At 33.2% G+C, this 15,820-nt stretch overlaps 1 protein-coding gene across 7 annotated transcripts in view; it reads right to left on the minus strand.

Moving 5' to 3' along the window:
* The window catches only part of LOC128155183 (mucin-5AC-like), a 148,572-nt gene that overhangs the window by 16,747 nt on the left and 116,005 nt on the right, over positions 1-15,820 (minus strand). For all 7 annotated transcript variants that reach the window (XM_052816780.1, XM_052816782.1, XM_052816779.1 and 4 more), the window contains exons 14-15: positions 7,036-7,132; positions 6,651-6,772 (exon numbers count right to left, since the gene is read on the minus strand). In XM_052816780.1, coding sequence (XP_052672740.1) covers positions 6,651-6,772; positions 7,036-7,132 — 219 coding nt within the window. The remainder of the gene's footprint in view (positions 1-6,650; positions 6,773-7,035; positions 7,133-15,820) is intronic.

Genomic DNA, 15,820 nt, shown 5'->3' on the forward strand with positions numbered 1-15,820 from the left:
TTGATGCTCATCTTTGAATAACAGGCACGTAGCATCGTTTTTGAAAGTGTGGGGGGGGGGCAGACTCATCCAAATTTGAAAGTGGGGGGGGGGGGGTGGGGCAGGGGGGGGGGGCCTGCCCCCCCCCCACTTTCTCGAAGCAACAAATTTGTTAAAATTTATATATAAAAAATTGAATTATCATGGAGTTGCCCCCCCCCTTTTTTGGTAGATTTAAAAAATTGATATGAAAAAAGGGAAATTAGGATTGAAGTAGAAGTTATATACTACACCTGATGCTACGTGCCTGGATAACAATAATTCAAAGACCTTTTTTTCTAATTTCGTCACGACCTACATGTCATAATGAGGTAGTGCTTATTCCAGACGCATTTAATCTAATTTAGATAGCTTACAACTTCTGCTGAGTATCTGCTCACCCAAAAACAGTATAAATGTTGTAATAGTTTATTAGTATTACAAAACTTCTATAAGGATAAAGTTTATAAGGTTATAAGGATAAGGATTATAAGGATTATAATGGTCAATATGTTATAGGGATATGGATTACCGGTATAAGGGTAAATATGCTAACATTGTATACAAAAATGCATATGTGAATTTTATATAGATTATATTATGTAGGTCGTGGCCATAATCGCCAAAATATATAGAATAAACAATTAATGAACTTTACATTTGTCTTCATTGTCTATAATAATTAGTTTTTTAGCCCATGTTGGTGAAATAAATAAATAAAAGCCTATATGACTGAAAGCGCTATTTACCAAGGATCGATCGATCGATCTATCTATCTATCTACTATCTCGTCGGGCAATATTTCGTCCTTCAGGGGCTAATATAATCAATGTTGCCCGCAACCCTAGTCAATATTTGTATAATATATGATCTTTATCATATTTAAAAGAGAACCACCAAAGAAAATCACAGCCCCCCCCCCACCCCCCACCAAGACCGCTACATTTACAAAGATCAGTTCAACCGGCTGTCTTAATCATAGAAGCTTTTGATTGTATCAAATATAGTTTTTAGTTACATGATTTTTAGATTTTAGCATTATACATGTACTAGTATTTTTCAAAGCAATGTGTCTTTCTTCAACCTTCACTTTTTCCTAAGCTACAGTACACAACGAACATGTCTGGTACTTGTATTATACATGATGCTAGTAGAGTTTGTTAAGAGTAATCGGGTTTGACTCTTTGTATATTAATTACTGTCACAGTTGTTGTTGTTGTTGCAGCCATTTTTCAGTAAGAGGACATCATACAATTTCTGAATATATCAATGAAATCATGATCATATTTATAGGTAAAGAAATAAATAAAATGTCTTTTTTGGCTTTTTTTTTTACACCTTTATGAAGAACATAACACTAATTATATGAGGTATTTCACAGGATGAACCTCTGTCATTCAGTCAACTGAATTTTAACTGAAAGATCTGGAAAGGTGACTGAAGAGATATGCCATTCAATCACCTTTCAGTTACCGTTTAGTCACATTTCAGTTGACTGAGTGGCAGAGGTTTATCCTGTGTTTTTTTTATTTGTTCCACTATAGTAACTTACGTCCAGGTTGATTTCCGCACCACGTTATACCAACACTGGGGAAACGATGTTAGTGTATGGTTGACAGTTTGTTATGGTCATTTTTACATGAATGATTGAAACCAATTGAAACGAAGATATCCCTTAACATAGATCACTGACCCCTCCTTTTCAGTAAATCATAGAAATTCGACTATAGTTTTGGTTTTTTGAATGAGAGTGAAAAAGTGACACATCTTTGTCAGTGTGAATAGCTTTAATCGCTTTATATTTTAATAACTTACAGTTACAGTGATTTTTGATCTTTTTGCTGGTTTGTGGCCCTGTCTTTGCAGTTGATAAAATAGGTGGTTCCTACTTCAAAAGAGGATAAGGTAGCAAGGGACAGTTTCGATAAAGTACCCTTCAATATTTTTGAAAAATTGAGAGTTGCTGTACTTGAAGGCTTTTGAGTGTTGCTAAAATTCATGAAATGATTTTTAATGATTATCATTAGTTAGAGGGGTGTCTGTTGTTAAAATTGATATGCAATATGTAGGCCCCTTATGTTAGGTACATGAGAATCAGAAGTAAAATGCGAAACCTGCGGCTATGACTGTTGTGCTGACTTTACACAGTGAAATTGCAAGTTACAGACGGGAGGTAAAATAACACGAAAAGTAGGTGGATGGGACATTGTAAACTATACACCGGTAAGTTTCTGACATGTGATAGTGCAACATGCACGCGGTACGGAAGGTCAACCCTCTGCAGGGAATTAGCTGGGGGAGGTCTAAAAAGCTGAAAAATCATGAAAAATTAGCAAAATATGAAAGGGTCAAAATCTCATAAAAACCAGTATGTAGAGAATTTTACAGGTTTTGACTAATAATTTTCTTCAGAAAATGGTGATTGGCCTTATAAAGAGTGAAATAAAGGTATTTGTGCTGAATGGGAACTGAGGAAATTCTAGTTACAGTGTTCCAAAAACATGCACTTCTTGGCTACAATGAATTGTATCAAAAAAAAACTGTCCCTCGCACCTTCAAGACTACATGGTATTTTCATATTTCTCCTTTAACTGTAAATTTGAGTGGTTTTTGTACCATAAGTAATACATTTTGTGAAAATGGATGATTTTCTTGGCTATAGATGTCATTACATGATTTATTAGCTAAAATATTCAAGGGGAGTAACTCCCTCTTAAATGTGTAGAGTGACCACTACTAGAGTAAATTGGCTAAGAGAGTAGGTATTTCCTCTCCTGGTGACAATTAATAGGCTTAAGTTAATTACTGAGATAAGAATAAATACTTTAAAACAGTTTCTATCAATTAAATCATTAAATTTATGAATTTGCAGCCATTTTGCTGTCTGATTTTATGAAATAACATTAAGCCACCAGACTTATATCACCCAATTTTTTTAAAACAGCATATTTTTATTTCAAGTGAACTTTACATGTAGACAAATGCAGTTATCAAAGTATACACTATGTCAAAAAACAAGTTTTTGCTCCTTCCTATCAACAAATGGTATTTTAGAGTTATTTACAGAATTGAAAAAGCCACCCCCTCTTTCCAATGGACTCCGTTACCATTACATGTAGGATATGTAAATGTTCATTTGACCTTGAAATAACATCTGCTATGATAATTACCCTTGAAATGAATAAAAAACAACATATTTTTACCATTTTATTGTGAATATGCATCAAAAATGTAGAAAAACATGTAAAATTTGAACATTTTTCATGGAATTCTCATCCATCCCCAGGTACCCGGGTGTGTTTGAATTTCATTTTCATTAAACGCACACATCGCACTTGTAGGTCTTACTAATTTAGCAAGGTTAAAAGGAGACTAGAAACAAGAATATGTAAGATATCCACTAAATATGATTATAGGCTTAGTTTTTCATGAAAACAAGAAATCACATGTAGGGCAACATGACTTTTTGTGAATAAAAATGCTACAAATCATCCATTTGCCAAAAAAGATCAATTTAAAACATCAGCGATGGTTGTTTTCAAATATATGTAAGAAATGACTCAAGGAAAATGCCAAAAGTTTCATAATATTAGGTTTAAGTGTTCAAACTAATCCTTCTTGTAAAAATCAAAAGATAGGGGGAGGGTATACATGTAGAGGGATTTCTAAGTGATGTGATATGCTTTTATCATGATAATATCAAGCAAATGTATGAAGTATTGAATAAGGTTTCCTTTTTAAGGAGGTTGAACAACAGTTGACATCTAAAAGATTAGGTAAAGATGCTGTATTTATGGAGAGCCCTATGAATCTGTGTTAAATAGAGGAAAGTGGAAATGGTGGGTTCACTTAAATGGCCATATTTTTCTTAAACCTCAATGGAATTGTCAAAATGTGGTGTACTTTTTCTCAGAATAGCATAAGCCTTTTAATTTCAAGACAAGATGACTTTTCAGAGAATGTTAGTGTATTTTAAAGGTAGCAAGGGACAGTTTCGAATAAAGTACCCGTCAATATTTTTGAAAAATTGAGAGTTGCTGTACTTGAAGGCTTACGAGTGTTGCTAAAATTCATGAAATGATTTTTAATGATTATCATTAGTTAGAGGGTTGTCTGTTGTTGAAATTGATATGCAATATGTAGGCCCCTTATGTTAGGTACATGAGAATCAGAAGTAAAATGCGAAACCTGCGGCTATGACTGTTTGTGCTGACTTTACACAGTGAAATTGCAAGTTACAGACGGGAGGTAAAATAACACGAAAAGTAGGTGGATGGGACATTGTAAACTATACACCGGTAAGTTTCTGACATGTGATAGTGCAACATGCACGCGGTACGGAAGGTCAACCCTCTGCAGGGAATTAGCTGGGGGAGGTCTAAAAAGCTGAAAAATCATGAAAAATTAGCAAAATATGAAAGGGTCAAAATCTCATAAAAACCAGTATGTAGAGAATTTTACAGGTTTTGACCAATGATTTTCTTCAGAAAATGGTGATTGGCCTTATAAAGAGTGAATTAAAGGTATTTGTGCTGAATGGGAACTGAGGAAATTCTAGTTACAGAGTTCCGAAGACATGCATCCCTTGGCTACAATGAATTGTATAAAAAAAAACTGTCCCCTGCCACCAAATGTATAAGTGAAGAAATTAAGCAGATCGGACAAAACTAAATGTACAGAAATATCATCTGTTGAAAACATAACTTACAAATAATGCTTTCGCAAAATTAATGGCATATAAATTCACATCAAACAAGCTTACCAATATGAATGTCGCATATCAAGCGTAGTGCAGATATTCAATATTATAAAAGCTTAATCGAGTTCACACAGGGTTAATTAACAGCATCAGTTTATAACGAGGAAAGCAATTTATTCCTTTCAAATTCATGTATATACAATGACTAGGTGTGTTTCTCATTATCCTTTCTACTTGGACAAAACAAAGACAGAGGAAAACACGTGTTAAACTTAACATTTATTTACCCAAAAAACCTATTTTTATACCCCCCACAAACAAAGTTTGGGGGGTATATAGGAATCACCTTGTTCGTCCGTCCGTCTGTAAGTCTGTCCGTCCGTCTGTCAGAGCAATCGTGTCCGGTCCATATCTTTCTTATGGAGAAACATTGGAAGTTCTTACTTTACACAAAGATTGCAAATGACCTAAGGGTGTGTCATGACCTTGACCCAAGGTCATTTGGGCAAGGTCAAGGTCACTGGCAGAAAAAATGCAAAATTCGTGTCCGATCCATATCTTTCTTATGGAGAAACATTGGAAGTTCTTACTTCACACAAAGATTGCTTATGACCGAAGGGTGTGTCATGACCTTGACCCAAGGTCATTTGGGCAAGGTCAAGGTCACAGGCAGAAAAATTGCAAAATTTGTGTCCGGTCCATATCTTTCTTATGGCGAAACATTGGAAGTTCTTACTTCACACAAAGATTGCTTATGACCTAAGGGTGTGTCATGACCTTGACCCAAGGTCATTTGGGCAAGGTCAAGGTCACAGGCAGAAAAAATGCAAAATTCGTGTCCGGTCCATATCTTTCTTATGGCGAAACATTGGAAGTTCTTACTTCACACAAAGATTGCTTATGACCTAAGGGTGTGTCATGACCTTGATCCAAGGTCATTTTGGCAAGGTCAAGGTCACTGGCAGAAAAAAATGCAAAATTTGTGTCCGGTCCATATCTTCCTTATTGAGAAGCATTAAATTTATTATATCACACAAATATTGCTTATGACCCAAGGTCAATTGAGGAAGTTCAAGGCCATTGTTTCAAAAATGCTAATTTCTGTCTGTGCTATGTCTTGTATAAATGGAAATATAAGAAGCTAAAATTTGACACAGAGCTTGCTCTTCTCAGGCCACATAAAATTATTTTTAGATTTTCATTCCTGTCTCTCTGAAAATGGCCTGCCCCGATGAAATTTTTGTTGGGGGAAAAAAATTTGGGAAAACATCGGGCTCAGTATACCAAGAATTAAAAATGTTTAAATATTAAATGGCTGCTTGACATGTGGATTTCTTTTGATAAGAGTCATGGTTGTTAACGGAAGGATGCAAATGTCCTCGTGCATAAACAGTTAACTTAAAATAAATGGAATTAAAGGATAGAAATCGGTTTGTTTACTCCTATTAGCATTAACAGTTTTAAAAAAGACAGCAATTATTATTTTAGAAAATGGACAGTGAAATAGATTCATCCAATATTTTCTATAATAGCAAAAATACGTGCATTTTGATTTTTTTCTTAGCGGGGGGTATCAATTGTGAGCTTGCTCACAGTACCTCTAGTTTAGTCATGAAATATATTTTAATCGTTTAGCTTAATTTGACAGTATCTTGCATATATGTTTTATGTTAAATAAAAAGTTTAAAATAAGAGGTTGAAATACATTTTTAATATCTAAGTTGACATGGAAGTGAACAGACACTATACATCACCAAAGGTTATATTAAACATTAGGATATAGGGGGTATTATGAAAATACACCATCAGTACAATACTTTGTAATGAAAAATATCGGAAATGTGTCTGAGTATTTTGAAATAAATTTACACATGTAATAACAACTCTTTAGAATTTTGTTGAATAAAACAAATATAATCAAGATAAAACTTACATAATCCTAATTGTATTTTATCATAGCATCCATTGAAATAGTCCAAACTGATTACATCGAATGTCAAAGAAAGTCCTTTACTGGAATCATGTGGGCTTATAGTGTATCTGCAATCACTGGATCTATCAACAAACAATTAGTATTTTACTGAGCACCAATGTATAAATAAATACAGATTGATATAAACGATTTTTTTACAGTTAAGGTATAAATACATGAACTCGACAGAATATTGATGCAGGACATTTATAGTTAACTGAAAACGAGCAAAAACTTGTATGTACGACTATATCAATTTATAATTTTCGAGTTTGCACTACTGACAATTTTGAATTACATGTATTAAAATTGCCTAAGCAATGTTTTGTCAATTTTGAATACTTACGTTGGGTACTTGTTCGGAAAGCCTGGAGATGTGATAGTCACCGGTGATGAACCAACGGAAACAATGATGGGTGATGGACTGGACGTAGCGCAGTTTGCTACATGTAAGGAAAGAACAGAGACACTCCTTCAAATGGACTATATGACGTACAGTGTTTTTGATTTAAGGTTGCTCACTTCACCGTGAAATATTTTCTCAAATCAGCAGAAAATTACTTGGTTATGATAGATATCATAACGGATAAGAAGTATTTAAGTTTAAAAGGCAAAAAAAATGTGCAATTTTGAATGAAAAATTACATTTTTAAAAATTTAATTCAGTTAACATGAACAAAAGCTCCAGGCGGATTCGAACTCATGGTCTGCGGTTCAAAAGCCCAATACTTTAACCACTGAGCTACGACGATATACACCCTAATGGAACGATATAAACAGTTTAACAAAACATTTAAATCGCCATCTTGTGACGTGATGTCTTAAAAAGTGTAAGTGTAGGTGTAGTGAGGTACCTTAAAGAACATATAATCTAGATTTGAGAAATTTTTTTTTTGGGGGGGGGGGGGTGGGTGAAATAATTTATGTTAATGCACCAACATATTGTTTCATAAATATTTGTTATGTTATTTAATTGTTTATATTGATATTGTACACCGTCAAAGGTTCTCCTCTGCTGTCAATATGTTATGTTATACACATCTACATATATTTTATTTCGATTTTAAACTAGATGTGTCGTTACGCCACAAATGCCCCCGCAGGTGATCAAAATTTAAAATGCCAAATTTAGTGTAACATTTGTTTGCTCGCTAATGTTATAAGTCCCTGAAAAATCACTCATTTGTTTTATTTCAAGAACTCTGTCAAAAATCATGGGACTGGAACCAAGTTCAAACTTGACCTGTATTTTCTATTAAGTTAACCTTAAATGAAATATAAACTTTACATATATGCATTACAGTAAGTTATAAGTTACAGAACAGAAACTACGAATTTCCCATTTTTTCAAAAAGTTTAAGAGGCATAACTCTGTCAAAAATCATCGAACCTGAATTAAATTTTAGACTGTATTTTCTAGATCTTGTGTATATATATATATATATATATATATATATATATATATATATATATATATATATATATATATATATATATATATATTTAATATCAGCTTTATATATGCATCCCTTAAAAGTTAGATATCGAAAAACTGTGAATTTCTCATTTTTGTAAGTTCAAAAGGCAGAACTCTGTCAAAAATCATCGGACCGGAATTAAATCCGATCTCAATTTGTATATTTATACAATGTAAGATACATCCGCAGATCAAATTTGAGTTGAATGTGTGCAACGGTTATGAGATAATGATATGAAAGTGAATTTCCCATTTTTTTTAAGTTCAAAAGGCATAACTCTGTCAAAATAGAAATCATGATAGATAAACAACTGTAATAGTATTAGTGTTCTGAAGAACACCCTAAAGTCAGTTTCGATACCGCCAAATATTTTCAATCTCTTCACCTACATGTATAATTATTAACTTAGTAATGATGTCAGTAATTAACAAGAAATGTTTGTGAAACACTTATGCGCCCCTCCCTTGGAAACATCTACGAAGAAAATGAACGGAAACTGCAAATAATTGGAATTTTCTAAGTCAAAGGGGCATAACTCTGTCGAAACTTGCTCGAACGTACACAAAATCGAACTTGATCTCGATATTATTATATTTCATGTGTATACCAAAAGTCATTTCAATACGTGCAACCACTGCGAAGAAAATGAACGGAAACTATTTGTGGACCGACCGACCGACAGACAGGCGGACGGATAGACAGAAAGACATACAGCAGCAAAGCAATATGCCTTGCCTTCTTTGAAGGGGGGCATAATTAGCTGATATAAATGTTTTTTGACAAAAATATTTAAAACAGTCCATGTAAAGCTTAGGTGAATGAAACAATATCATTAAGGTCTTCCGTTTCCAACGGAAGACCTTATAGTGATTGTAATGTTTCTTATTATTATTAAGGTCTTCCGTTTCCAGCGGAAGACCTTATTGTTTTCGTACTGTTTCTTATTATTATTATTATTTTTTTCCAAATTTTGTGCACGCGATTTCTCGAAAACTGTTCGTCCGATTTCAATCATTTTTTCACAGATAATGAGGCATGATCTGAATTTTATATGTTTTTGAAATTTTTGTTGTCGTCACTTCCGGTACCGATTTATCGGCGATTTTGTAGTTTTTTACGACATATTTTGTGCAGAGCTGATCTCAGAAACTATCAGAGATATGATTATAAAATTTTCAGGATATGTAAACTATAGTTTGAAGTTGTGCCCTATTTATTTGTTTTACGCCAGTGTCGCCATTTCTTGGAGCTCGCCTAGGCACAAAAATTGGGTACAATTTTTTTTTCAAAATTTTCATACGTTTTGATCTGTATCTTTTTATCAGTTGATATTTTGTTAAGACATATATAACAAAAGTGGTAAGGAATAAAAAGTTCTTTCCAACAAAATCAAGAAAAAGGGGCTGGCCCTTTAAATTAGGGGCCAATACACTCGTAAACTCTATTATACATATCTTAAAAACGATAAAGATTTTGTAATGCATTATACAAGCAAAGTTGTTGATCGTACCACTATCTATCAGAAAAAATTAATGCCACGCCTATTTATTACGTTATTAGGGATTTTTAGGGGCCAAAGTACTTAAACTTTGATGCAATCTATTCAGAGATGGAAACATATTTTGTTAGGCATTGTAGAATAGAATATATTTGCATTAATGATTCTAATCGATTCCACCAATCAAAACACCAATGTCTGTCCCCATAAAGGATCTAAAGGGCTGGCCCCTAAAATAATCAATCATTTGTATCTCAAAACTGAACAACAATTTCTGATAAGTACAAGAACAAAATGTGTTAGTATTCTTAAGACCTTTTCAACAAAATCAAGAAAAAGGGGCTGGCCCTTTAAATTAGGGGCCAAGACACTCGTAAACTCTATTACAAATAACTTAAAAACGAAAAAGATTTTGTAATGCATTAAAGAAGCAAAGTTGTTGATCGTAACAATATCTATCAGAAAAATCAATGCCACGCCCATTTATTACGTAATTAGGGATTTTGAGGGGCCAAAGTACTTAAACTTTGACGCAATATATCTAGAGAAGAAAACATTTTGTTAGGCATTGTAGAAGAGAAAATGTTTGCATTAATGATTCTAATCGATTCCACTAATCAAAAAAACAATGTCTGTCCCCATTAAGGATCTAGAGGGCTGGCCCCTAAAATATTCACTCATTTTTATCTAAAAAATGAACAACAATTTAAGATAGGTGTAAGAACGAAAAATGTTAGTATTCATGAGACCTTTCGTATGAAACCAAGAAAAAGGGCCTGGCCCCTTAAATTAGGGGCCAGTAGACGCCTATTACACATACCATAAAAACGATCAAGATTTTGTAATGCATTATTGAAACAAAGTTGTTGATTGCAGCAATATCAGATTGTAAAACTCATTTCCAAACCCATTGATGATCTTATTAGAGATTTTAGGGGACTAAAATCTTAAATCTTAATGTGCTGTATGTTAAAAAGCAAAACTCTTTGTTAAGCATTTTAAAGGATATTGACAATTGTATACATTATCAAAAAGGAAGTGGTTGAGGGAGAATTCTGAAATTTCATTGATATTTTAATCGAATCGCTTAAAAAATTGAACGGAAGACCTACTCGTTACTCGTAACGAGATCGTATCTAGTTAAGGTCTTCCGTTTCCAACGGAAGACCTTATAGTGATTGTAATGTTTCTTATTATTATTATTATTATTATTATTATTTTTTTTTGTCCGTTTTTTGTCCGCAAGATTTCTCAGAGATGGCTGGATGGATTTTCTTGAAATTTTCAGGACTGACAGAAAATTATAATATCTCCAGGCGTTTTTTTCATTTTTTCAAAATTCACTTCCTGTCGTCCGTTTCCTGTCCCGCGACAAAAAGCTATGGACAATGAGATCTCAGAAACGATAAAGACTTGAACATCCAAACTTTGAGGGATGATAGACCTATAGTTGTAGATGTGTTTAAACTATTTTGTTTTGTTCGTCGTAACTTCCGGTCGTCACCGGAAGCTCTTCAAAAATTATGCTTTTACGCATTTAATATATTTCTCGGAGAATTGAAATATAAGTATAAATGCTTACATATGTCATCTATCCGATGATTAATAAACATAAAAATTCTACTTCCGGTGAGATATCTCAAATATCTCATGAAGCCTTTTTTAAAGTAAATGTTTGAACCCCGAGATCTCAGAAACTGTAAGTGATCAAAACACGAAACTTACAGGGATGATAGACATTTGATAGAAGATGTGTTTAACCGTTTTTATTTGGTTGACCGTCACTTCCGGTCCACACAGGAAGAGTTCAAACAAATCAGGTTTTTTAAAAGTTTAACTCGATTTTTCAGAGATGCATGGATGGATTTTCTTGAAATTTATAGGACTGATAGAGAACGAAAATATCTCTAGGCATTTTTTTCATTTTTTCAAAATTCACTTCCTGTCGTCCGTTTCCTGTCCCGCGATAAAAAGCTATGGACAATGAGATCTCAGAAACGATAAAGACTTGAACATCCAAACTTTGAGGGATGATAGACCTATAGCTGTAGATGTGTTTAAACTATTTTGTTTTGTTCGTCGTAACTTCCGGTCGTCACCGGAAGCACTTCAAAAATTATGTTTTTACGCATTTTATTTGTTTAACACTGAAATGATATAAAGGTATAAACGCTTTCATATGTCATCTATCCGATGATTAATAAACAAAAAAAATTACTTCCGGTGAGATATCTCAAATATCTCAGGTAGTCTTTTTAAAACAAATATTATGACAACGAAGTCTCATAAACTGTAAGTGACCAAGACACAAAACTTACACGGATGATAGACATTTGATAGAAGATGTGTTTAACCGTTTTTATTTTGTCAATTGTCACTTCCGGTCCACACCGGAAGAGTTCAAACAATTCATGTTGTTTAAGAGATTTACTGCTTCTGTTTGACAAAGTAAGACAAATTGATAGTCAATTAAGTCCTGTTGTCTAATGGTTATGAAATACTGAGAGAAGCAATGTCTTACAGTTAAATTGATACATGTATATCAAAACGGAAGACCTTTTTGTTGCTTTTGCAACAAGAGTCTAGTTATTATTATTTTTTTTTTCCTTTTTTTGTCCACAAGATTTCTCAGAGATGGCTGGATGGATTTTCTTGAAATTTTCAGGACTGACAGTAAATTATAATATCTCCAGGCGTTTTTTTCATTTTTTTCAAAATTCACTTCCTGTCGTCCGTTTCCTGTCCCGCGACAAAAAGCTATGGACAATGAGATCTCAGAAACGATAAAGACTTGAACCTCCAAACTTTGAGGGATGATAGACCTATAGTTGTAGATGTGTTTAAACTATTTTGTTTTGTTCGTCGTAACTTCCGGTCGTCACCGGAAGCTCTTCAAAAATTTTGCTCTTACGCATTTAATATATTTCTCGGAGAATTGAAATAAAAGTATAAATGCTTACATATTGCATCTTTCCGATGTTAACTAAACATAAAAATTCTACTTCCGGTGAGATATCTCAAATATCTCATGTAGCCTTTTTTAAAACAAATGTTTGAACCCCGAGATCCCAGAAACTGTAAGTGATCAAGACACGAAACTTACAGGGATGATAGACATTTGATAGAAGATGTGTTTAACCGTTTTTATTTTGTCGACCGTCACTTCCGGTCCACACAGGAAGAGTTCAAACAAATCAAGTTTTTTAAAAGTTTTACCAGATTTCTCAGAGATGGCTGGATGAATTTTCTTGAAATTTTTAGGACTGACAGTAAATTATAATATCTCCAGGCCTTTTTTTTCATTTTTTCAAAATTCACTTCCTGTCGTCCGTTTCCTGTCCCGCGACAAAAAGCTATGGACAATGAGATCTCAGAAACGATAAAGACTTGAACCTCCAAACTTTGAGGGATGATAGACCTATAGTTGTAGATGTGCTTAAATTATTTTGTTTTGTTCGTCGTAACTTCCGGTCGTCACCGGAAGCACTTCAAAAATTATGTTTTTAAGAATTTTATTTGTTTAAAACAGAATTGATATAAAGGTATAAACGCTTTCATATGTCATCTATCCGATGATTAATAAACAAAAAAAAATTACTTCCGGTGAGATATCTCAAATATCTCAGGTAGTCTTTTTAAAACAAATATTATGACAGCGAGATCTCATAAACTGTAAGTGACCAAGACACAAAACTTACACGGATGATAGACATTTGATAGAAGATGTGTTTAACCGTTTTTATTTTGTCAACCGTTACTTCCGGTCCACACCGGGAGAGTTCAAACAATCAATCTTGTTTAAGAGATCTACTGTTTTTGTTTGACATAGTAAGACAAATTGATAATCAATAAAGTCCTGTTGTCTAATAGTTATGAAATAATGAGAGAAGCAATGTCTTACAGTTAAATTGATACATGTATATCAAAACGGAAGACCTTTTTGTTGCTTTTGCAACAAGTGTCTAGTTCCATTTATAATTGCTATCAATAGTATATGTTCAAAAGCGTGTGGTTACTAAGTTTCATCTGTAATGTGGAATGCGCATTAGCTGGTAGCATCATTTTTGAAAGTGAGCGACCTGATTTATCTGAAATCTTGACGAGCAAAACAAAATTAGCCAATCGTCAAAATCTTTAAACGTTTGGATGATGGTTGTAGGTTAAGGTAGGGTGAGTAGCAGAACACCTTAACGTCTATTGTAGGATTATATTTTTCACCTGGTTCTATTCAAGTAGAAAGAGACAGCTCCTCCAAAGTTCAATTTTCTTTGTCTGTTGAGAGAAAACGTGTGTGTGGAAAAGGAGGGGCAACAGGCCTTGCAGCCAATGAGGTTTTAGTATTAGTACATGTATTGCTTGTGTTATGTATATGTCTGAGTTTTGGGGTTTTAAGGACGTTGGATCCTGCGATCATAAGTCTTCAAGTTTTTTCCTAAATTTTTTTTTTTAAATCTACATACATAGCTAAAGCAAAATTTTGGGGTCTTTATGCTCCTTTCGGTGCTACAGTGTATTTAATATGACCTTTATGCACACTGAAAGTGTAAATTGCACATAAATCGCTTTCCCCTCAATAATTTTTTAATGGAAATGAATGGATTAAATACAAATCTATATTATTTAAAATTAATAAATTTAAAATAATCATAATCAATTATCGATTCAACATGCAATAACATTATTCAAAGTCTCAAACTTTTTCTCAAAATTTAATAGAAATATCTTACTAATTCAGAAAATAAAACGAAAGAATTGGTCTATGATATAAATTTTGAGATATAGCATGAAGTAAGCTAATTTTTGGCAAATTTTGGAGTTCATTTTTTCCTGACTTTTATGAAATATTAGTTAACTGTGCCAATACATGTCAATAGAAATATTGAAATTCTGTTACAGTATGTTTTTTGAAACAACAGGAAGATAACCCAATGCATAAAACAATATGGAAATTTGGTCAGCACTGAAAATAAGGAAGCTAACATTACAGTACTCTAAAACAACTGAGTTATGAAAAATGTTCATTTTCTTCTTAAAAACCTTCCACTACAAAATACAGTCCTTATTAAACTATGTAATATATATATATGTAATTTTCCCTTAACTATTTTATCAAATGTAGTTTATTTGGCATTATAAAATAGGAATTTACAAGTAGAATTAATATATGACACATAATTTCCAGACTAGAGGTGACCCAAAATGGCTACCCAAAATCAGAGGAACGAACCTCTTTAAAGGGGAAGGAAACTATACATATGTAGTACAATAAATCAAATAGTGAACATCCACGGTGATTGTAAATCGCATTTATTTTCAATAAAACCTCCGGAATAATGTATAAATCTAAGAAATATCGATTGTTTATAAATAATTCAAATTCCCCGCATCAGGAGAGCTGCAATTGAATTTTAATTTATAACGTCAAACCATCCATTCCGAATTTGTTTTAGCATCATAGCATCAGTGTTAGCTAATTATGATATTCGTTTTCAACTTAATCTAACACGATGTGGAAAATATGGAACAATATCGACTTGTGCTTTTGCCTTTCCGCTAAATCACAAACCAATGACAAACATAACATGTTCGTTGACTTGACGGATACATTTGTGCACATATATAGTGTTAGAGAAATCTCCGCGTAGTTGTATGAATTGTCAACAGATCCCTAGCATCGAAGAAAGGTCTGATGTCGTTATTTCGACATGGTAATTAAAAACTTTCTCGTGGGTCACTTTCAATATTGAACAATGGAGAATATTGTTGAGAGCAATTGTGTTGAATAAAGATCCTTAAAACTGTTCGTTGTAGTTTGCAGGCCTCCAATAAAAACGACTTCTTCAACTTCAAACGAGCATAAAAGCTTCATTATTTATTTTAGTTTCAAAACAGTATCACCAACTGTTATCATTTTAACCACATCAGTTCCAATATAAATAAAGTATTTTATGACTTTCCTTCCCCTTAAAGTAAAGTACTGTTCAGTTTTTATCGCTTGTTATATACCCTAATTTTCTATCAATGCGAGTTTATCGTATCGTTATCGTATTTTATATCTACATATATTACACGTACAATATTTGTAAAATTATTTTCTATTAATAATTTAAGGGTTCCAATGTAACGAAGAATTCTGACCCAGATTGACTCGAGGT

The sequence above is a fragment of the Crassostrea angulata genome, chromosome 7 (assembly GCF_025612915.1).
Source record: "Crassostrea angulata isolate pt1a10 chromosome 7, ASM2561291v2, whole genome shotgun sequence".
Lineage (NCBI taxonomy): Eukaryota > Metazoa > Mollusca > Bivalvia > Ostreida > Ostreidae > Magallana > Magallana angulata.